General features: G+C 37.6%; 2 protein-coding genes across 2 annotated transcripts; both read left to right on the forward strand.

The window, feature by feature from the left end:
* The first annotated feature begins 2,646 nt into the window (after positions 1–2,646).
* On the forward strand, positions 2,647–9,923 carry LOC119724260 (agmatinase, mitochondrial-like). The gene is made up of 8 exons (XM_038195230.1): positions 2,647–2,714; positions 5,929–6,141; positions 6,341–6,463; positions 6,910–7,094; positions 7,734–7,934; positions 8,467–8,614; positions 8,995–9,089; positions 9,742–9,923. Exons 2-8 carry the CDS (start codon positions 5,931–5,933, stop codon positions 9,850–9,852), a joined length of 1,074 nt encoding a protein of 357 aa, XP_038051158.1. The 5' UTR covers positions 2,647–2,714; positions 5,929–5,930; the 3' UTR covers positions 9,853–9,923.
* Positions 9,924–11,553: 1,630 nt separating this feature from the next.
* Positions 11,554–17,303, forward strand: LOC119724261 (sperm axonemal maintenance protein CFAP97D1-like). The gene is made up of 5 exons (XM_038195231.1): positions 11,554–11,827; positions 13,114–13,194; positions 13,569–13,687; positions 14,050–14,272; positions 16,602–17,303. The coding sequence occupies exons 1-5, from the start codon at positions 11,735–11,737 to the stop codon at positions 16,878–16,880; spliced, it is 795 nt and encodes a 264-aa protein (XP_038051159.1). The 5' UTR covers positions 11,554–11,734; the 3' UTR covers positions 16,881–17,303.
* Positions 17,304–23,406: the final 6,103 nt, after the last annotated feature.

Here is a 23,406-nt window from a genome sequence, read left to right on the forward strand (position 1 = left end):
TTGTATAGTTTAGTATTTTTGTAGATAAGCAAGCTCAGTATTTTAATCGGGAAGTTAGCACAGTTTGACATACTAATACTGTTTCAGCCTATATAGACCTATATGCTTTTAAAAGAATTGTATCAGACTATAGTGATGATGTTGTTAATTTCTGTTGTTTCGACGATCAAAACTCGCATTTATTGTCACATTATGCGAAGATAGTTACCATTTTCTGAATTTTGTTGTAGTTATAATAATTATGTGCCACAACGACTTTCATCAATACACGTTGTTATAGTGAACATTGCGAAAACAAAGGTAGTACAAAAAAGTAATACGAGAGATACTTGAAATTGTAGCAAAGGGTTCACTGCAACATGAACGGTCATTCATCCGACAGTCTGTATTTTGTTTCTACCAAAATTGCAAAATGTTCGGGCATTTAATTGTTACCCTCTAAAATGATGGAAAAGACTGAACAAAATTAAGGAATTTGAAAGTCACAGAAATATGTACAATTTTTGCATTGATATGTATTAATTTGATTAGGATTATATACTTATAAAAGCGTTTGAATAATCGCATTGTAGAGCATTTGAACTAGCTTACTTTTTTGTAGAGTTTAGTACCATTTACATAATCAAGCTCAGTATCTTAATCGGGAAGTAAGTTACAGAAAAAAATGTATCCATTTGATATATTAATCATGTATTAGCATATTATATGCTTTTTAAAGAATAATATCAGACTGAATGTTTTCTAAGCCTATACTGTATACGTTTTAATTATCGCATTTTAGAGAATGTTCTGCTTCTATTGTTTTTGTAGAAAATTTAGTGGGATTTAAAGAATTACGGAGATGAGCAAGTTCAGTTTTTTAGTCAAGATGTATGTTACAGTAATAATTATGTATCCATTTGATATAGTGTACTCTATTAAAGCATTCATATGGTATTTAAAATAATTACATTAGACCAAGACGCTGATATTACTAATTTTGGCTTTTTCTTTTCGATCGCGTTTATTGGCACATTATAAGCAAAGACATCCCATTCTTTTATTTTATTTTTGCATTGATACAGGTAACATTTTCTAGAACAAGCTGTGCGAAAAAAACAAAATGTACAGGCACTTTTTACGCTCTACTATATAATGGCAGTAATCGGTGCAAAAATAGGGTCAATGTTTGGGCACTGTTTTTTTTCTTTCCAAAACATGTAGCTTAAACACCTTCTTAACATTTTGGTAGCTGCCGCACCATAACAGCAGTGTACTCTTTAGCAAATGGATCTGACAATGTTCATACATTTTTGTATTTCTGAGTGTAAAATACTGAATTATTTGGCTAAATTTTGAGACCGATTCATGAGGTCCCGCCCACTGCACACGTGGTCAACAACACGCGCGCATTGATACAGGTAACATTTTCTATAACAAGCTGTGCGAAAAAAAACCTAACAAAAGCAGAGAGACTTCTTGTTGTGATAAAATGTTCCTGAATGTAATGCTAACAACTCACCCAACACCCTGTATTTTTTTTGCAGAAGAATTACAAAATGTACAGGCACTTTTTATGCTCTACTATATAATGGCAGTAATCGGTGCAAAAATAGGGACAATGTTTGGGCACTGTTTATTTTCTTTCTGAAACATGTAGCTAAAACAACACCTTAACATTTTGGTAGCTGCCGCACTGTAAAAATCTTGGCATTATAACAGCAGTGTACTCTTTAGTAAATGGATCTGACAATGTTCATACATTTTTGTATTTCTGAGTGTAAAATACTGAATTATTTAGCTAAATTTTGAGACCGATTCATGAGGGCCCGCCCACTGCACACGTGGTCAACAATACGCGCGCCCTTCCAATGCAACACTTTGGGTGCGTGCGTGCGCGTCATGCGCGCGTGCACGCATGTCGGAGACGAATCACGGCTGTGATTGGTCAAAATACCATTGGGCGGGGCATAATGGATCAGCTCATCAGGTTAATCAGGTTAATTATAATCGTACACGTCAGCTTTGTTTATGTAGAGTTTATTCGGATTTAGTCGGATTTAAAGTAGATTAGCAAGCTCAGTATTTTAATCAAGAATTTAAAAATACAGAAACGTATCAATTTTATCCAAGCCTATATTAATAATGTCTTTATTCTATGACTTCAAACTATAACCAGCTTATTTACGCTATATCCGAAAATATTTACTTGGAAGAATAAACATATAGTTTTAGCGCTTGAAATATGAATGTGTTTAGTGCTATATTGTTACAATTGCTTTTGCTTTATTGGTTGTCCAGATAGAGAAAACTTTTATGTCAATAGGTGATATTGTGATCTGCACTTTTTGTTTTCGCAATGCAGCAAAAAAAATTAGGTTGACATTTGATTTATACCGTGTTTACAAAATACAAGCAAGTTCAACTTAATTAAACCTATTTTGCACGATGGGCGTAAATCTCCATGATGCCCCCCCCCCCCCGGCCTCATCACCCCTCCCCCAAACAATCTCAGCATAGCCATAGCCCCCCCCCCCCCTCCCTCTCCCATCCCTTACCCCTCCCCCCCCCCCCCCCCAAACCGTCCGCCAAGTCGTCAGTTTTCATAACTTGGGGAATCCCCATGTGGTATGACTGACGTCACCATCTAGGAACGTCGCGTCGAGGCTAAAGGTCAGCATTACATGCATCGCGTGGCTATACACTACGAGCTAACTGATCGAGGTGACATATTGGTGAGCAATAAATTACAGTTTTTGTTTTGGTTTTAAGAATGTTGCATCCTGCATGAAGCCACTTTTGTTAATCATATTTTGTCTAAAACTGAATGCCATCAGTCATTGCAACAATGTTGAAAAGACATGAATCTGGGACTGAGAAACATTTCCAATTCTGTTTTGAAAATGCTTTGAAAATGCACTTGACTCGCCAATTGGCAATAGGCTTTGTACACAAACAAGTGGCGTCTGGATACTAGTGCTAGTGTAACATATAGATTTGGCTATAGCCTTTGCTTTGTTTCATATGTTAGGATAGGGTAGCTGTGGCTTAGAGCAGGATGAACAGATGACTACGAAGACTATACAAAGACACACTGGTAATGACTATGAGCTCAGCTATATGGAAAACTGGTTTATTTTCAAGAACTCAATATTCTACCGGTATTGTGTATGCAGAACTATAACCTCAGACCATACGGCTGCATCAGCTTATGGGTATGGCTGGGTAGAATACGGAAGTTGGAGACAGAAGACAGAGGTTTTGAAGAGTTTTGTAGATGAAGACTGGCCAGAGCATAGGGCTGAATCAGCTGGTTTCGATCCAACTCGGACCCAAACCAAGTCGGACCCAAGCCAACTCGGACCCATGCCAACTCGGACCCACTACCAACTCGGACCCACGCCAACTCGGACCCACTACCAACTCGGACCCACTACCAACTCGGACCCACTACCAACTCGGACCCACAACCGACTCGGACCCACTACCAACTCGGACCCATGCATGACCAACTCGGACCCATCGTTTACAATCATTCGACAGCGTTTTCAATCATTCGACAATTTCATGAAATTTGTCCACTTAATGACTTATCATGCTGTTCAGTATAAATTTTCATTGTAGTCGTCAGGTAAAATATCTGTATTGCAGCAGTTTGTCGTGGTTGTTAAGCCCATTGAAATGCTATTTTGAAATGCGCTTTAAAAGTGTAATTAATTATTTATTTTTATTATTTGTTTCCATTGAAACATATTGCGCTTTAACCGAAAGTAATTAAAATTAAAGTTTAACCAATTATTCATTTTCATATTTGACATCATTCACGCCATCTTGCTCAATTTAACAGCAATTTATTTCATTTTTAATTCAACCACATAAATTGAGAACAGATCTTCATAGAAAAATAAATTGGAAAGTATGACATTGAAACATGAACACTTTCAAACATGACATTATTAATTCAATAAATATAAGTAAACATTATAAGCCATTAAATAAAATAAATAAGGTATAAAAACAAAGTCTATTCTAATCTCTACATGTACATGTATTTAAAAAAAAATCCATAAACACCATTGCATATACTTCAAGGAAAACGAAGGTTCCATAATAAATGAAGTATAAAAAGTCAAATTCTGATTTTTTTCGGGTAATCGATCGAGCTTGGAAATACATGTCGGGTTCCATAATATATTTATAAAAAAAAAGTTATAAAAAAAACAATATGAAAAATTAAACAATGTCGTATAAAAAACCCACAAACTTCAAGGACAGCATGTGAATTATTAAAAAAACAATCAATTACAACTTGGATGCGGGCAGGACAAATTCGGATTTTTCGGGTAATTGATAGAGCTTGGAAATACATGTCGGGTTCCATAATATATTTATAAAAGAAAAGTTACATAAAAAAAGTGAATGAGTAATAAGAGAGCAAAATCAACATAGTATGATCAAACAACAAAACTAAAAGCCCAATTCTGACCAATATAATTACAAAATATCTTCACTATATAAGCACTGTAACATTAAGATGACCTATAAATATAATCTCTGAAATTAATGATTAAGTCATTGTTGGGTCCGAGTTGGTCGTGCTTGGGTCCGAGTTGGTCTTGGGTCCGAGTTGGTCTTGGGTCCGAGTTGGTCTTGGGTCCGAGTTGGTAGTGGGTCCGAGTTGGTGGTGGGTCCGAGTTGGCGTGGGTCCGAGTTGGCGTGGGTCCGACTTGGCATGGGTCCGACTTGGTTTGGGTCCGAGTTGACCTGATGCCAATCAGCTTATGGCTATGCCTCTGGTTTCCCAGGGAGAAGAAGAAGAACTCAATAAAGTGGGAAAATGTGGACATTTTATACAGTTTCAGAGGGACCACTTGGAGTGAAAATAGGAGATGATGTCATATAAGGAAAACATAACTTATATGACATCATTTCTGAGTAAAGGTAGACTGACCATAGACTGACGTAATGGTCAGTCTGGGGGAGTACCCTTATGAGGTCACTTTCCCCTGTACAAGGGTTAAATCACAGTCTTGGTATGCTGTGGGTGTATTGCTTGGAAAAGAGTGACGTGAAGACCTTGGGGTGTAATGTGGAACACCTGTTGTTAGAATGATAGTATGTGTGCTCAGGGACAGTACAAATTTCGGTCTTACCCTAGTAGTAGTACTAGTACTTACTGCAGCTACATTCTTTATCATGGGTGATGGATGTACTAACTATAAACATGATAAATGTAGGCATGCGGTTTAACTTTCGCAGTCAGTAGCTATCGTTACGGCAGTCAACTGTCTGGTTCCCTGGCCTGCATGACCGGACAATATTCAATGTCATGTCAGGATCTTTGGCTCTTGGAACCAAACTACAGAGTACAAATCAACCGAATGGTTCTCGGATTTTGTTTCCCAAGAAAAGATCCTCCAAAGCCAAGGAGCACTAAGGAAATAAAATGAAATGAAACGTTACTTCAACAAAAAGTTGTTACGGCAGTGGACCGTCTGGTTCCCTGACCTGATCATAGTCAACGTCAGGATCTTTGGCTATTGGAACCAGATTATCAACCGATTGGTTCTCAACTTATATTTCCCTTTAAAAAAATTCCTCCAAACCTAGTGCTGGGCTGCTCGGTGAGTATCCCGAGTACTCGTGAGTAGTGTTTGCTACTCGTTGTTCTAATCGTGGTTTTCATATACTCGATCGAGTACTCGTCCTGGCGCGGTAGAAGTAGGTATTCACGATTAGCCCTTTTTTTGGTACTTTTTTCCGCAGTGATAATATCAAACCTTCTTTGTTGCTAAAGATATTTATTAAAAAATAGTTTCATTTTCGTTTTCTTATTAATTTATGCTTTTTTTTTGGATGGAGTAAAAATATAGATCAACAATGGAGAAAATGCATTGTGCTTGTATGTAACTGAACTGTATATTAATTTTGTATTTCATTATCATACAGAGATGGCGGGGTACCTGAGAATGTTATCATCACGGCTACATTTTCCGTTGAAACATTTGATCAATGGAAGTGTTTCACAGACACGTCACATTAGCTCAAGTTGCCCAACTAAAAACGGTCGACCATTCAACGAACCATTGAACGGCATGGAGTGTGCAAGGGCCGGTGGAATTGCTACCATGTACCGACTACCATTCCAAAAAGACCCAAAAGGTGCGGACAAGCTAGTTGATTGGTCGAATAAAGGCAGTGAATATTTTGCAGGCGCCGGCATTATACTTCCTAACCCCGATTTACCGTGAATTACAAGGTCCCATTTGCTAAATTTGATGGATAATTTCGCATTGTTGATTGAAATGTTTCTATCACTGATGTTACCTAATTGTAAATCTCCCTGCTTTTTTTTGTTCAGGACTTGATGTTGGTTTTGTGGGCATACCGTTGGACATAGGAACATCCAACCGTTCAGGAGCTAGGTTGGGGCCCCGCCAAATCAGGATGGAATCCGTTCTCGTCCGAAACGTCAACACAATCGGTAAATAAGACTTTAGAGAAAAACGCTTCAATCTTTAAACATTGAATGATAGAGCCACATGTGAAAATTCAAACTTCTCCCAATTTGTACTCTCATCATGTTTTATAGCCTCAAATCACACAAGCTATTTTGGTATAAATAAAATAAGCTGAATCTGGAGTGATCCTACATGTATTTGCTGTTTCCCAGGTTTGCAGCATATTGCTAATGTTGCTTGCATCATGACTTTGGGCGTGATCCCTGGCTACATGGCATATGAGTTCATGGCTTCGGATGACTAGTGTCCCTTGAACAAAGACACTGATAAACTAGGGAACCACCGACATAGGGCTGGATAGCTGAGTTGGTAGAGCACTGGAACGGCAATCCAGAGGTTGCAGGTTCAAACCCTGCCCCAGTCAATTTCTTTGTTCAACTCTAAAACAGTTCCTTTGGTCTCCGAGTAGGGGCAGCTCCTTATGAGTCCCTCCAAGTGGCAGACATTGGTGATGTCAACATCAACCTCTACGATCTCAAGAAGGCCGTTCAGATGATCAAGGAGGCCTACGTCAAGATCTTTGCTGCCGGCTGTACACCACTGACTCTGGGTGGAGACCACACACTCACCTATCCCATACTACAAGCTGTCAAGGTAAATCAAAGTGAACCAGAGTCTTTTCGGATCGATGGAGTTATCGTCCAGTGAGGACGCGATTCGGCCGGAAAAAAAAACACTTTTTAAAAAGACAAAATTTTAGTGGCCAAATTTTAAAATCAAGTCAAACACCACAAATACTGACTCTCTTGAGAGTCATTTGTACATTTTTTGTACAATACTTCTCACCGCAACTTCATATTTTGCAACACTCTGCGGCCCCGCCACGGAGCGATATTTGCTACGACGACAGGCCGTGCACAGTGGCCAAGCTCAAGTTCAAAGCACGGTGTGTGCAAATCCAATGGGAACCATGACATGTGTACACGTCCACTGCCGGGTTTGGTGAAAGCTTGATGATTTAACCCGTCACCCGCCCCTGCGAATATACTTACACGTCCTCCGGCGTTAAGCGTGCTAAAAAGTCCTCACAAATCAGTGACATGAGTCACTCACAAGTCATCCTGTCCCGAGCCAAGTTGTTACATGTTGTCATTCAAATAAAGTGTGTCAAAAGCATAAGTCCCTGGGGACCGCCTGGGACCGTCTCACCTAGAACTCCTCGTCATGCCAAAAAACATGCAGTCTGTAGTTTTAAGAATTCAGCAGTTATCTGTTATCTCGATCGTCTTTCAGGAGAAATATGGCCAGATTGGACTGGTGCACATCGACGCTCACAACGACTGCGAGGACATCATGTTAGGAGAGAAGATTGCACACGGCACGCCGTTCCGTCGGTCTCTAGAAGAAGGGATTATCGATCCCAAGAAGATGGTCCAGATCGGTCTGCGGGGATCCGAGGTCTCTGCCAACTGCCATCAATGGCAGAAAGATCTGGTAAGCTGTGTTAAAGCTTAGTGATTGTGTACGTGTTCTACATAACCCCTTAGGACCGACACACAAAGGGAGAACAACAGATCCTTTCAGTCCTCGGGAGTTGGGTCTTTTGTTGGAAACAATCCTCTGTAGTAAGTTTGTGTGCTTAGTCTATGGGCGAGTGTTATATTACAGGGACAAAAGAAAACACAAAGCATTGTCCCCGAGAGTAGAGTAAAACAAGAATGGGTGCTCTGGAATGTGTTTTTGCTCCATCAGCATATCTGTGCCTCAGTGTCTGCCTGTCGTGCTTCACTGTCACAGCTTAAAACTCCCCATACCTCTTTGTTTTATCATAACAGGTCTTGATCCTTTGTAGCGGGCACCCTTGCATCCATGGGCTTACAGTAGGCAAATAGATAACAGTGGCAATGCTGAAGACAATGTCGATATAATGATAGTGATCATGACCATGAGAAAATAATTGAAGACGGGGGGCTCATTGACAGTGACGAAAAAGAAATAATGTCACTGGCCATCATTTTTTTTTCAGGGTGTCAAGGTGGTTGTCGTGGAGGAGTGCTGGTACAAGTCTATGGTCCCTCTCATGGATGAGGTCCGGGCGATGATTGGGCCCGACATCCCAGTCTACATCAGCTTTGATATCGACGCTTTGGATCCTTCAGTTGCACCGGGAACTGGTGAGGATCTAAACTCTCTTAAATTTGGCGGTCGGCTTAAAACAAATCCTGATGTCAAACAGCATTTCCATCCCATGTTGTTTTTGAACTGGGCTAACTTTAATAGCTGTTCTGAGCGCATTTCATACGTTAGCAAGGAATTTTTGCTTTTATGCATGCGTAGATCTCGTAACCAAGCATTCTATATTTGGCCCATAATTAATTTTTCGGGACAGTGCGGTACGTAAGCATAGATTTTGATCAGTAGTGCCGAATTTCATTGTTGGTAGAGCCGTGAATTTGGGCCTGCTTGGCTAGGCTCTTTTGCAAAAGCATCTGCTGATTAGTGACGTCATATAATGCTTAATACATGTCCTCAACCTGTTGGTTCAATTTGACAGGCACACCGGAGCTGGGCGGACTGACAACCATTCAAGCTATGGAGATACTCCGGGGTTGTAGGGGATTGAACATCATCGGCGGGGACATGGTTGAGGTAGGTTGTCATCGTTCTCAGTTGTAAAATCTCCTACTATCTACCAACTTACAATTCAGTTTTTTGAAAGCCTTTACACTGTTAGAAATGTCCGTGTTGACCTGGATCAAACCCTGAGATTTTGGCTGCCCCTATAGTGTCCGGCTGTGTGGGGAGTGTGGCATTGTGGTCAGGGTTTGTGGCTATATGATCAGAAGGTCAGGGGTTCGAATCCAGCTGCTGGTAATTGTGTTCTCGGGCAAGCTACTTTACCTCCACTGGCCTCTCTCCACCCAGGAGTTTTAAACGGGTACCTGCAATAGCTTGGGAGTAACTAACATCCTATCCAGGGGGAATGGATATATTGTCAGTCATTTCATGCCACGTTGGCCCATGACATACTACTAGGGTCTGGCTGCAGCATTCACAGGTACAATTAAACCCTAGTCTGGACCAGGATTGGAGGCTCTGAACCTGGGTAGAAAAACAGTACAAACTAGTGTAGGTGTGAAAGGCATACCGTGCAGACCTGGGTTCGTTCTGACCCAAGCCCCCAAGGGACCCTTGGTGATTTTAACACGGGTAGGTGAGATGATAGTGTGAAAGGCTCTTGATTATTGAACTACAACTTGGTATCTGTGATTAATTGTTGTTGATTTTTTTTTTATTTTAGGTTTGTCCCGCCTATGACCCCCTGGGTACCACAGCCTTGATTGCCGCTAACCTGTTATTTGAGATGCTGTGTGTTCTTCCTGGCGTCAAATATCACACGATGCTTCCATAATGTAACACCATGCAGGGAGTCCAGTCCATCACAAGTCCCTGCAAGTCCATCACAAGTCCTCCAGGCCCGATTCAACTCACAAGCTATTCAAAGGAGCTTCGATAAAGGCATTCCTTTGTTATTGTTCATCCACTGTTACTTGTGACTGGACTTGTGATGAACTTGAGATTTACATATGATTGGACTTGTGTTGGACTTGCAACATTATACACCTGTGAAGGTATTCAGTAGTAAAACCAGAGAATGAAATAAGCTGGTCTGATGAGATGTCTCTCCTGATTGAGTCTACTACGTTTCTTTATCCCTCAAATATTGTTTTTGTTTGTTTATCGTTGGTTTGTTTGGTTTTTTTTTTTTTTTGCTCATACAGCTTTTTGCCATCTATTCATCGTTTTGCCTCTGACATCATCAGTTTAATGTTCCTTGTCTCGTGTGTGCTTACCATTGCAATGTCTTTGTTTGTTTGTTGGTTGGTTTTTTGTTTGTTTGTTTGTTTGTTTGTCCTGTGTTGTTTCTGTGGCCTGTTTTCCACAAGCTTCTGCTTATTAAAACAGCACCATGCTCTATTTGCTTTTTTTATTTTGTTGTTAATTTGATATTTACTGCTTCATGGTTTAACCCTTCTCTAGTAAAGTTTGTATATTGTATACATAGATATTTTTCTTCGAGAAGCATGGAAATAAATGTGAAGTTGAATTGAATATTTGAAATATTTGAACGGTATGAAATAGCAGTAGAGATTATAAGAAAAGCTCAAGGAAATCGAGGCTGGAAAACCAACTTGGGACGGAGCAGGGCTAGAAATTGCTTAGTTCTAAAATGGAGCGTTTTTTGATGTGTGAAAATATTTTACCTTCTAATAGCATATCACGTAGCTGTTACTACTTTGTGTTACTCCCCCCCCCCCCCAAAAAAAGTGGCAAATTTATAATTTTTTTTTTTTTTTTTTGGCTCTGAAAAAAATCCTTGCTAGTATGACATATCTGGCCACTCTCTAATGTATAGATAGATGTTTTTTTCCATTTGTTACAATAACTAGTACCTTTTGTATTTCATAACAGACACATTAACTTTAATTGCTTATAAAAAATGACATGATATATTGCTTAATTGATACAGAAAGCAGATGTTTATGCAATATGTACCCCCTGTGGGGGACATATAATGATAAATTGTGAATTTTATTTTAGTGGACAGTTTTTATGCAAAGCTCAGGAGTGTTTATGCCCAAAGGCTAAAGATTGCCTGTTAATGTCATTAACTTATTAAAAACAAAACACCATGGAATAACTGAATTCAAAGTAATCATTTAATAATTTAATGACTGAAACAATTGACTGAAATGACAAATAAATAAAATAACCCTTTAATAATGCTATAATGTTATAATGTTCATCCTTTCGTGACTTTCTTAACTTAATTATGATCCCCCCACCTCTTTTTTTTTAAATTTTAGGGAGTCCTTTATTTTAATATCCGCATATATTTTCATCCCATTGCTATTTTTCATCACATCCAAGGAGAGCATTTTTAAATTTCCCGGGTAAGCATTTTGTCCTGCACCGAGTTAAAAGTGCGAGTCACAAAACAGCCGTCGCCAATATACAACAGTCGTCGCGCCACCAGCCTCGTAACCACCGTAGTTACACTTCCGCGTCATGTGACTAAACAGAAGCCACACGCCGCCGCCGCATAATTGATTGCCTAGTTACCGACCGTGCGGCGCAGGTGTATGCATTACACATTGGCGTATTGAGTTTGGCTGCACCGGACGAACCCCAAACAAGAGTGGTGTAATTTCTCGTAGTTTCTTCGCTAGAATTTCACCGCGAAGTGCTGTTTTTTAAGACCGTCTAGACACGGCGTGAAGCAGGGTGTAATCATGCATAAGTCTTATCAGTCGACTCTGCCGTGCCAGAGTAGGATCCTGAAGGCGAGATGGGACCAAAAATATTACGAGGAACACCTGCAGAAGGTTTGTATCAAGTTGGGTCAAGTTGACCCAAGTTTCGTTGATGGCATTGCAAACACTTGCAATGCATTTACAGTGAAGATCGTGTTTACTGTGATAGGTTGAATACCCCAACTTATTGAAATATGAACTTCAAACGACTTTGGCTGCACTCTAGCTCTCATGTTGTGCGATTTTTTTCCGGAATCAAGTGAAACTTTCAGAAGTTCATTTTGTTAGATGTGTTCGTTGCCAATTGTTTTGATTTTAAGCTTTACAAAACCTTTCTTATATATAACTGGGGGCAAAATGAAGTTGAGTTTCCCATTACCCTCATTGCAGAGAACTTTTAACAAGTAAAAAAATTACTTTCATAAGTTTTAAGTGGCATTCTGCTGAATATAATTGGCAAGGCATCCTGGGTAAGCACCGCCGATACATCGATATTACTCGATCGTTCTATATTATTACAATATCGTTATCGCCGATATCAATTTTTTAATCATATTGAAGTATCGTAATTTTCAATATTGGGGAATGATATCAAAAATGCGTGAGATTATCGTCAAAATACATCCCCTAGTGTTTTGCCTTTTACTTTGTGTTTAATGCTTGCTGTATAAAACTCAGCGGCAACATCGCGAAATGCCAAGCGGCGTCGCTTTGTGCTCTGCGTTCGCTGTAAACCTCAGAAGAAATCAGTTCAGTATCTGCCAAACAGAAGCACCCCATTGTAGATTGTACTATATTTACACATGTTTTTCCCAGAAAACAACCCAAAAGTCCATCGAGGGACTTGTTAATTACCTGACCATGAGCAGTAAACACTTCAAACCGAAGCAGTCTGGGCACTTTCCCAGACTTGTTTCATCGGCATCGCAATTAATCAACTCTGCGTCGTGTACTTCAGCCTGCCCAGATAGGCTTAGTCTTTGCTCAAGGACCCTTCAACGTACACTGAACAAATAGATAAACTTGATTTGTTTCAGGCGGAACAGTGGCGTGTACAAGTCGTCATTTGCTTTTAAGTGTTACAAATGATAGCTTTTATTTCTGTCATTGAAACATAATTGGAATGTCTGTAATTTATAAAAAAAAAAATTAAAAATGCAATCCTTTCAATTCAGGATCTTTTGTATTAATAATTTAGGAATATATTTTGTAAACTGTGTAGAAAAGTATACGGTTGTATGGCTGGGCAGAAGACTGGAATAAAGTCGCACAGAAATCATATTTACTTCTTGGTCTGGTCGAACCATTATTTTTCTGAATTGAATTAGAAATAATCAATCAATTAATTTTATTAACAGGTGCGCCAGGCCCAACCGATGGTTGACACAAAAGCCCCAACAACCTATGTCCATCTACATCTGAAGCTGAAGAAACTACAGGTGAGGATGGTTTAAACGAAAGAGTCATTTTTATTTTTATGTAAAATTGTGAAGTTGAAATTTTACCTGCCTGCATATGATTAGGATGTACATGTATGAACTTAATTTTCTTTTAAACTTGCTTAAGTTTTGAAGTGAGTGAGTATGTGAAAGACCACATACCTTATCAAACAACTAGGATTTAACTTTTTACTGATGTAAAATAGGTATGTAACAGTTGAGCCAACCGTTGAGATGTAACATTATTCTTCTTATCAATTTTGTTAAGAACAGTGGATCATATTGAAGAACGAATGGTGTTTGAAACTTAAATTCTTGTATGAAAATTTGTAAATTGGCGCACATTTTATTTCTGTTTTTATTTCTCTAATCAGCTTGAGGAGGAGCGTTTGTCCGTCATTGAGAGAGACAATCGCATTCTTCTTGAGAAGATGTCGGAGATTATGAGGACTACCGGACGGGTCGACCACAGAAACAACTACATCCATAGAAGGTAATGGCCTCATCCTATATTTGCTTCATAACTATCAAAATGAGATTTGGAAATAACTGAACACGTTCATAAAATGAAATCAGTATTGTCTAACTTCACTTGAATTGAATTAAAAACAATTGTATAAAGTCTTTTTGACCTCATTTCTAATTTTTTTTTCAAAAATGGCCTTATTGCACTCACAGATGATCCAACATCTTCATAAAATTAAATAAAAACCTTGTTTTCAGAGAAAAACTTGTGATGATTCTAATGTCAATGAAAGAGAGTACTTAAGTGAAAGAGGACAAACTGTACCGAAACAGTCCAGTAAAATACTTAAAGAAACTGTTTAACCTTTGGAGTGAATCTTTACGTTGCAGTCTGAACAAAGAGAAACGACAACGTGAGCTGTTGCGAGTGACACGGGAGAACCAGGAGATCTTGAAGCGTATCCTAGCGCGGGAGCCAGAGTATAACCATCAACAGTGGCAACGGGAATGGGAGGAGAACGAAGCATTTATGGATAACATCGCTCGCTACCCTAGAAACTGGTGGGAATTGGAACAAGAGGAACAAGAGAGAATGCGGGCAGAGGCCAAAGAGGTGAGTCGAATTTTTCAAATAACACTCACTCACTCACTCACTCTACCGCATGTGTCCGCGGTTTGTAGCCTGGTTGCAGAGCTGTCAACCTTGCTGGTCGGTCCCAGTTGCTCGACCCAGGATGTCCCTGGTTGGCCTGAAACTCACACACATGTCAGAGAGACAATTCATTAAAAAGGATCTTTTGAAGACTTTATTTCCAAAACACGAGATATCCGTTTGAGAAAAAGTTAAACAATTGCTTACAGTTTATCAAAGTTTAAAGAATAAAACAATATAACAGCTGTTTTTAAACTTCGTTTTTCGTTTTTATATTGTGTTTAACTATAAAACCCCTCGAAACTGATTTTGCACAACCAGGAGAGAGCAGGATTTCAAAAGATTACAGGACGGCGTTTATTACATTTTGGAAATAAATTCTTCATTAATTTTTTGTAAACAATCAAAACCTTCTCCCTTTGTTTATTAAATGACCCCCCTGTTTTCCTTTTCTTCCTGTTATTATTTAAATGTGTGTATTCAGTCACACTTTTCCAGAAAACACCACAATGTCAAAAAAATGACCCGGAGAAATTATTAAAGTTGTACGAGAATTTTAATGACCCTAAGAGATTGGAATAACATATGGCAATGAACACTATGTCAAATATCAATTTTTTTTGTAATTTGTTCTTTTCCCGTTGCATTTTAGACATATAGGCAATAATTTTCCTCAGCCTAATTTTTTTATTTTCTACACATCTTAAGTATTACTGGTATTGATTGTCATTCATATTTTTTGTAGGTTTGAGTAGGTACTTATCGACCTGTTGATTCAACTAGCATGAGCATTTTCTAGCCCACTGTCACGAGTTGCCTAGCAACACATTAGTTCTAAGGTCGTCACTTACCAGCCGTACTTATTATCAGAGATGCCATGGCAACACATCAAAATTTCAATGAGGGTTTTTATCTTAATTGCCCGTTGCATTTAAACTGCAGAACTTATCAAAGACTGTCAAGCCAGCTAGGCGATACATTTAGTCCCGTGCAAATAAAAGAGTGAGAGATTATTTTTTATGAAAAACATTCCAGGAAGTTTTTCAAGTCAGCTAAAAAGCAAGAGGGTTAATATCAAAGCTTAACATAAACATTATGAATTTATTAGGTTGAGTACTTCATAATGATCTTTTTGAGACAAAATTATATTTTTAAAAACCAAATCAAGCAGTACCATTGTCATTATAATACTGCATTTGAGTTCGACAACATTTTTTAAACTATGAAAGATGGAATTTTAAGTTTTAAAATTTAAACTGATAAATATAAATATTTCTCCCCCCCCCCCACAAAAAAATTCTTAGTCCTCTTTTTTCCTCTAGCTGTATCCAACTTGGTGGATTTAACAGCATACGCGTACCAAGGCTTTGAGAATAATTATTAAATTCTCCAAACACAGCAAACCATTACAACAAAAAATACATCTTGCAAATCGATGCTGGCTCTTCAAGCACAAGATGGTAATAATTAGTGAAGACGAAGCGCTCGAAAAATTCTAGGGTGTCAACATGCAACCTGGCTGTACGATCAATATTTTTTGTAAGAAAATTGTGTCATAATTAGACAGAGCCGCCTTCATCAAACACTTCCGAGAACTGCGAAGGAGCAGCTGGTCTATCAATGGCTGAATTATTGATGATTTATCTAAATATAGTTTGTTGCGTGCTGGCCTTTTTAAGTGTGCCATACATTAGCTTGTGTCTGGTACATGCAAAATGGGAATATGTCAAATCGATGCTAAAAACTACATTTTGAAAAAGAAAGTCAAATGCTTTAGAACCTGTGCTGAACTTATTAGCCCTCGTATTAAATTGTATAACACTGTATTTGGGGAATGTGGCCTAGTGGTATAGGGTTTGTGAATCATGATCAGTGGGTTCGAATCCAGCTGCTGGTCATGTTGTGTCCTTGGGCAAGCCACCTCACCCCACTTGCCTCCCTCCACCCAGGAGTACAAATGGGTACCGTTATTAACCTGCGATGGACTATAGCATCCCATCCAGGGGAGAAGAATATTCTCAATCATTTTAATGCTGCTGAAACACCGGTCTGATGGGCCACATTGGCTCGTGACAGACTTTACTTTTATTTATTGTATTTATTTATTTATCATTAATTTTGAGCATGCAGTTTAAGAAGTAACAGGCAGGGCATTTTGGGGAGGTACAATGACAAAATCGGTTAAACCATTTTTTTTCTGGCTGTCTTAAAACAAATTAAAATGGAAAAGTTTTGTAGGATCAAAACAATTTTTCTTTAAATTTTGACCATTTCCTTTTTTTTGTTATAGCGGAGAAGAAAGGAAGCTGAAGCTAATGGAACAAGCCGCTCAGGTCGTAAATCATCCAGGAACGAAAGAAGACGAACAAAATCAAGAGAGGAGCGGAGGAGTCCAACAGATGAGCAAAAGGAGCAAGAAACACAAGGTGCTGGAGAGGAGACTAACCAGGACAAAGAGGAGACTAACCAGGCTGAAGAGGAGACTACTAAGCCAGAGGAGCAAGCACAAACGCAGGAAGCCCAGCAGGAGGAAGAACCAAAGATGGAACAGCAGGCGGAAGAGGCATGATGTGGGCTATGTAAATGGTAGTGTTTCGCTTTCAGGCTGTGTTATTGTGCAAGAGCAACCCCCCTGCATTTTGGCAGGTGTAGCATTATTTTTATTACACTTTTCTGAGTGGCAGCTTCTGCTTGCGTTTTCACAGCATTGGCTTTTGTAATGCACTAATCACGTCTTGTGGAGTTCAGTTATGAACAACACAGACAAAAAAAATATGATTTAGTTTGCAAATTTCAGTTGATTGTTTTTCATAATCATGTGGGTGGTCATAATTCTCATTAAATCTGATATACACGTACAGTCAATTGGATTGACATTTTAGTGATGAATTTGAGATAATTTTGCCACACTGTTTACCAATGGTCATTGATTTGAAAGTACATGTATTGAATATTCATATTCATGGTTATCATTACCCAATCACATGCATTGGTTTGTTAAACTCATTTGCATATCTGTTGCAGTGCTAAATCGTTTTGTGAGTCAAGAGAGGACTCCAATAGACCTTGATCATGCTGCCACCATTTCAGTCATGTTCCCTGTATCCAATAACTGTACTGAATGATAATGGTTTTTGTGCAAAAAGGAACCAGACTAGTTCCCTTCCAGCCTTGCTTTGGTTACGTTGATTTGAATGGAAAAAAATCAAGATGGCCGCAACATGATAATGGTCTATAGATGTCTTTATTTCATAAACGCGATGTACGTCATTTTGTTCTCTTTTGGAATCCCACTCTCTGCTGGCTGTCTAAAGTCAATTTTGAAGGCTGTTACAGTCGATCGTTATAGCACAAACACTGTTAATACAAATTCTGGTTATAACAAACATAAAGCCTTGGTCCCAACTGTGCATTTATGTGCACAATGAATGGAACTGATGTTCCTCTTAATATAAAATTCTGATATAACAAACAACTTGGCTAGGTCCGAACGAGTTTGTATTAACAAGAATCGACTGTTACGTGAGTGCGGACATGCAGGAATGTTTTACATTGGCCTAACTAGCTCCCAGACCTATGTTCTTGAAACTCAATGGTTCTTGAGTTTGGAGTGTTGATTGTTAACACACAGCAACCGATGAAAAATACTAGAGTGCTGAATGGTAATACACATAGCCACTGATGTAAACTGACGTCATGCTGCCCCCCCCCCCCCCCCCCCCCCGATCTTTACTTCTACATTCAACACAACTTAAGAATACATTAAGGCGAACAATTAAGTTTAGAAACAGCTGTTATGCTGTTTTAATTCTTTAACGTTTCATAACCGTGCAAAATATTCACCTTTTTCAAATGGATATGTTGCATATTGGAAATAAACTCTTCAATTACATGTAGTTACGAAACAATTTTGTTTTTGAGAATGACTAAAGCAACTTTTTCAAGGAATTTATTGAACCAAAACCAATTTATGAATTTCTGATACCATTTTCTTGCTTCTAAGTACAGCATTTCATCTCATTGTGAAATGCTTAATAAAAAACACAGGGTCAAGTATTTCTTTATTATTGTTTTATTTTTTATTGTTATTGTTATTTTTACTTCAATCATATACTGATGGAATTTCTACACATTTTTCCCTGCATTATGTTTCAGCTGGCTGTTGTGGAATTTGTGTCTTGCAATGCTTCTAATATTTTTTATCGTTTCTTCATTTTGCAGTTTACTTGGTGTGAAAAAAATGCTATTTTGTTCAATTTTGTGCCAGTCCATGCGATTTCTATGCAGTGGTATTTTTGATAATTTCTTTTGAAGTCAAAGTGAGTACTCTATAGATGGCGGAAGACCAATTTCCTTTTTCTTTTTGCGAAATTTTGAATCATTTAATTTTTTCTCAGAAAATAAAATCACCTCATAATTGTACATTTGTAATGTGATTATTAGTATTGAAACTATTTGTGTATTAATTGGTTGATATGTAAATATACAAAACGTAAACAATCATGCATTTAATGATCAGTAAAAAGTTATTCCTTAATAACAGCATTATAATATTTTTATTTTAAACATTGTTTCATGTTAGAGGTTTATCCGCTTTTCAAAAACTGTGATGTTGCATTTTTGACAACATTGGCCAGATTTCCTCATCCCCCAATTTAACAGTCGTGTAATTACCATAAGAAATTGTCCATTCAATTTTCAATCAATGTTAAGTAACTAATTCAGCTATTTTTCTGGATAAAGTATTTCAAGCAATCCTTTTTAACGTACCCGTGTAAACAGAAGGTGTCCCATTTTATAATATAAACTTGTGCCTTTTTTAACGTGAATTTTTATGCATCCAGAGCAACATTGTAACAAAGAACATATGTTATTATTTTATACAGGTTGAAAGAACATTAAAATGAGATTTACTCATCAAAAATCAATGCCGCCTTCTGTTTCCATCTGTTTTGTTTCGTTCATGTACTTATTGATATTTTTTTATTCAGAAAAAGTAATTATATTTTTTTTTGGGGGGGGGGGGGTGACGGGTCTTTCTAACAACTTCAAGCATTTTCATTTTGTGGCCTAAATTGACAAATATGCAAGGGGTTACCCTTACGTTTCCAAAAATGGCCAAAATATGGAATAACATCAACCAAAACTCTAACATGCACAATTTTGAAGATTTGGGCAAAAATACCATTTTTTGAGAAAAAGAAATCCATTTTTTGAGTGATTTTTTATTTAATTTTTTTCATTTTCATTTATTCTCCTTGAATAGTACATCTGTCCAGCAATCGATTTCGAATGCGTTTTAGGGGCCTTATGCCATCTTTCTAGCAACTTTCAAGCAATTTCATTTTTTGGCCAAAATTAAAAAAAAAAACAATCATTTTTAGTCAAAATTGGCCAAAAATTGACTTTTCTCAAAACAAGGCAGAAATTCATCTGGATGCAAGAGGAACATCAATCAATCCTCTAACGTGCACAATTTTGAAGATTTGGGCTAGAATAATCAATTTTTAGAGGAACAAAAAGGTATTTTTGAGCAATTTTACCTTAATTTTTGGACGGTATTTCCCCTTGAATAGCACATCTGTCCAGCAATCGATTTGGAATGCGTTTTAGGGGCCTTAAGGCATATTTCTAGCAACTTTCAAGCAATTTCATTTTTTGGACAAAAATTTCAAAAAAAACAAGGGGTTAGCCTTACATTTTTAGTCAAAATTGGCCAAAAATTGACTTTTCTCAAAACAAGGCAGAAATTCATCTGGATGCAAGCGGAACATCAATCAATACTCTAACACGCATAATTTGGAAGATTTGGGCAAAAATCATCAATTTTTGGAAGAAAAACATTCATTTTTGCAGCGATTTTACCTACATTTTTCGGCGGAATTTCCCCTTTAATAGCACATATGTCCAGTACATGTAATCGATTTGGAATGCGTTCTAGGGCCCTTAAGGCATCTTTCTAGCAACTTTCAAGACATTTCATTTTTTGGCCAAAATTGAAAAAAATGTAAGGGGTTAGCCTTACATTTTTAGTCAAAATCGGCCAAAAATTGACTTTTCTCAAAACAAGGCAGAAATTCATCTGAATGCAAGAGGAACATCAATCAATACTCTAACACGCATAATTTGGAAGATTTGGGCAAAAATCATCAATTTTTGGAGAAAAATAATTTAATTTTGCAGCGATTTTACCTACATTTTTCGGCGGAATTTCCCCTTTAATAGCACATATGTCCAGTAATCGATTTGGAATGCGTTCTAGGGCCCTTAAGGCATCGTTCTAGCAACTTTCAAGACATTTCATTTTTTGGCCAAAATTGAAAAAAATGTAAGGGGTTAGCCTTACATTTTTAGTCAAAATCGGCCAAAAATTGACTTTTCTCAAAACAACGCAGAAATTCATCTGAATGCAAGAGGAACATCAATCAATACTCTTACACGCATAATTTGGAAGATATGGGCAAAAATCATCAATTTTTGGAAAAAAAACATTGATTTTTGAGCGATTTTTCCTACATTTTTCGGCGGAATTTCCCCTTTAATAGCACATCTGTCCAGCAATCGATTAGGAATGCGTTCTAGGGCCCTTAAGGCATCGTTCTAGCAACTTTCAAGAAATTTCATTTTTTGGCCAAATTTGAAAAAAAGTGTAAGGGGTTAGCCTGATATTTTTAGTCAAATTCGGCAAAAAAATTGACTTTTCTCAAAACAAGGCAGCAATTCATCTGGATGCAACAGAGACATCAATCAATACTCTAACACGCATAATTTGGAAGATTTGGGCAAAAATCATCAATTTTTGGAGAAAATTAATATCTTTTAGCGATTTTACCTTAATTTTTTCGGCGGAATTACCCCTTTAATAGCACATATGTCCAGTAATCGATTTGGAATGCGTTCTACGGCCCTTAAGGCATCTTTCTAGCAACTTTCAAGAAATTTCATTTTTTGGCCAAAATTGAAAAAAATGTAAGGGGTTAGCCTTACATTTTTAGTCAAAATTGGCCAAAAATTGACTTTTCTCAAAACAAGGCAGAAATTCATCTGGATGCAAGAGGAACATCAATCAATACTCTAACACGCATAATTTGGAAGATTTGGGCAAAAATCATCAATTTTTGGAGAAAAATAATTTAATTTTGCAGCGATTTTACCTACATTTTTCGGCGGAATTTCCCCTTTAATAGCACATATGTCCAGTAATCGATTTGGAATGCGTTCTAGGGCCCTTAAGGCATCTTTCTAGCAACTTTCAAGACATTTCATTTTTTGGCCAAAATTGAAAAAAATGTAAGGGGTTAGCCTTACATTTTTAGTCAAAATCGGCCAAAAATTGACTTTTCTCAAAACAACGCAGAAATTCATCTGAATGCAAGAGGAACATCAATCAATACTCTAACACGCATAATTTGGAAGATTTGGGCAAAAATCATCAATTTTTGGAAGAAAAAACATTCATTTTTGCAGCGATTTTACCTACATTTTTCGGCGGAATTTCCCCTTTAATAGCACATATGTCCAGTACATGTAATCGATTTGGAATGCGTTCTAGGGCCCTTAAGGCATCTTTCTAGCAACTTTCAAGACATTTCATTTTTTGGCCAAAATTGAAAAAAATGTAAGGGGTTAGCCTTAAATTTTTAGTCAAAATCGGCCAAAAATTGACTTTTCTCAAAACAAGGCAGAAATTCATCTGAATGCAAGAGGAACATCAATCAATACTCTAACACGCATAAATTGGAAGATTTGGGCAAAAATCATCAATTTTTTGAGAAAAATTAATATCTTTTAGCGATTTTACCTTAATTTTTTCGGCGGAATTACCCCTTTAATAGCACATATGTCCAGTAATCGATTTGGAATGCGTTCTACGGCCCTTAAGGCATCTTTCTAGCAACTTTCAAGACATTTCATTTTTTGGCCAAAATTGAAAAAAATGTAAGGGGTTAGCCTTACATTTTTAGTCAAAATTGGCCAAAAATTGACTTTTCTCAAAACAAGGCAGAAATTCATCTGGATGCAAGAGGAACATCAATCAATACTCTAACACGCATAATTTGGAAGATTTGGGCAAAAATCATCAATTTTTGGAGAAAAATAATTTAATTTTGCAGCGATAGTACCTACATTTTTCGGCGGAATTTCCCCTTTAATAGCACATATGTCCAGTAATCGATTTGGAATGCGTTCTAGGGCCCTTAAGGCATCTTTCTAGCAACTTTCAAGACATTTCATTTTTTGGCCAAAATTGAAAAAAATGTAAGGGGTTAGCCTTACATTTTTAGTCAAAATCGGCCAAAAATTGACTTTTCTCAAAACAAGGCAGAAATTCATCTGAATGCAAGAGGAACATCAATCAATACTCTAACACGCATAATTTGGAAGATTTGGGCAAAAATCATCAATTTTTGGAAGGAAAAAACATTGATTTTTGAGCGATTTTTCCTACATTTTTCGGCGGAATTTTCCCTTTAATAGCACATCTGTCCAGCAATCGATTAGGAATGCGTTCCAGGGCCCTTAAGGCATCGTTCTAGCAACTTTCAAGAAATTTCATGTTTTGGCCAAAATTGAAAAAAAATGTAAGGGGTTAGCCTTATATTTTTAGTCAAAATCGGCCAAAAATTGACTTTTCTCAAAACAAGGCAGCAATTCATCTGAATGCAAGAGGAACATCAATCAATACTCTAACACGCATAATTTGGAAGATTTGGGCAAAAATCATCAATTTTTGGAAGGAAAAAACATTGATTTTTGAGCGATTTTTCCTACATTTTTCGGCGGAATTTCCCCTTTAATAGCACATCTGTCCAGCAATCGATTAGGAATGCGTTCCAGGGCCCTTAAGGCATCGTTCTAGCAACTTTCAAGAAATTTCATGTTTTGGCCAAAATTGAAAAAAAATGTAAGGGGTTAGCCTTACATTTTTAGTCAAAATTGGCCAAAAATTGACTTTTCTCAAAACAAGGCAGAAATTCATCTGGATGCAAGAGGAACATCAATCAATACTCTAACACGCATAATTTGGAAGATTTGGGCAAAAATCATCAATTTTTGGAGAAAAATAATTTAATTTTGCAGCGATTTTACCTACA

This window comes from Patiria miniata, unplaced genomic scaffold (assembly GCF_015706575.1).
Source record: "Patiria miniata isolate m_02_andy unplaced genomic scaffold, ASM1570657v1 HiC_scaffold_18, whole genome shotgun sequence".
Taxonomy (NCBI): Eukaryota; Metazoa; Echinodermata; class Asteroidea; order Valvatida; family Asterinidae; genus Patiria; species Patiria miniata.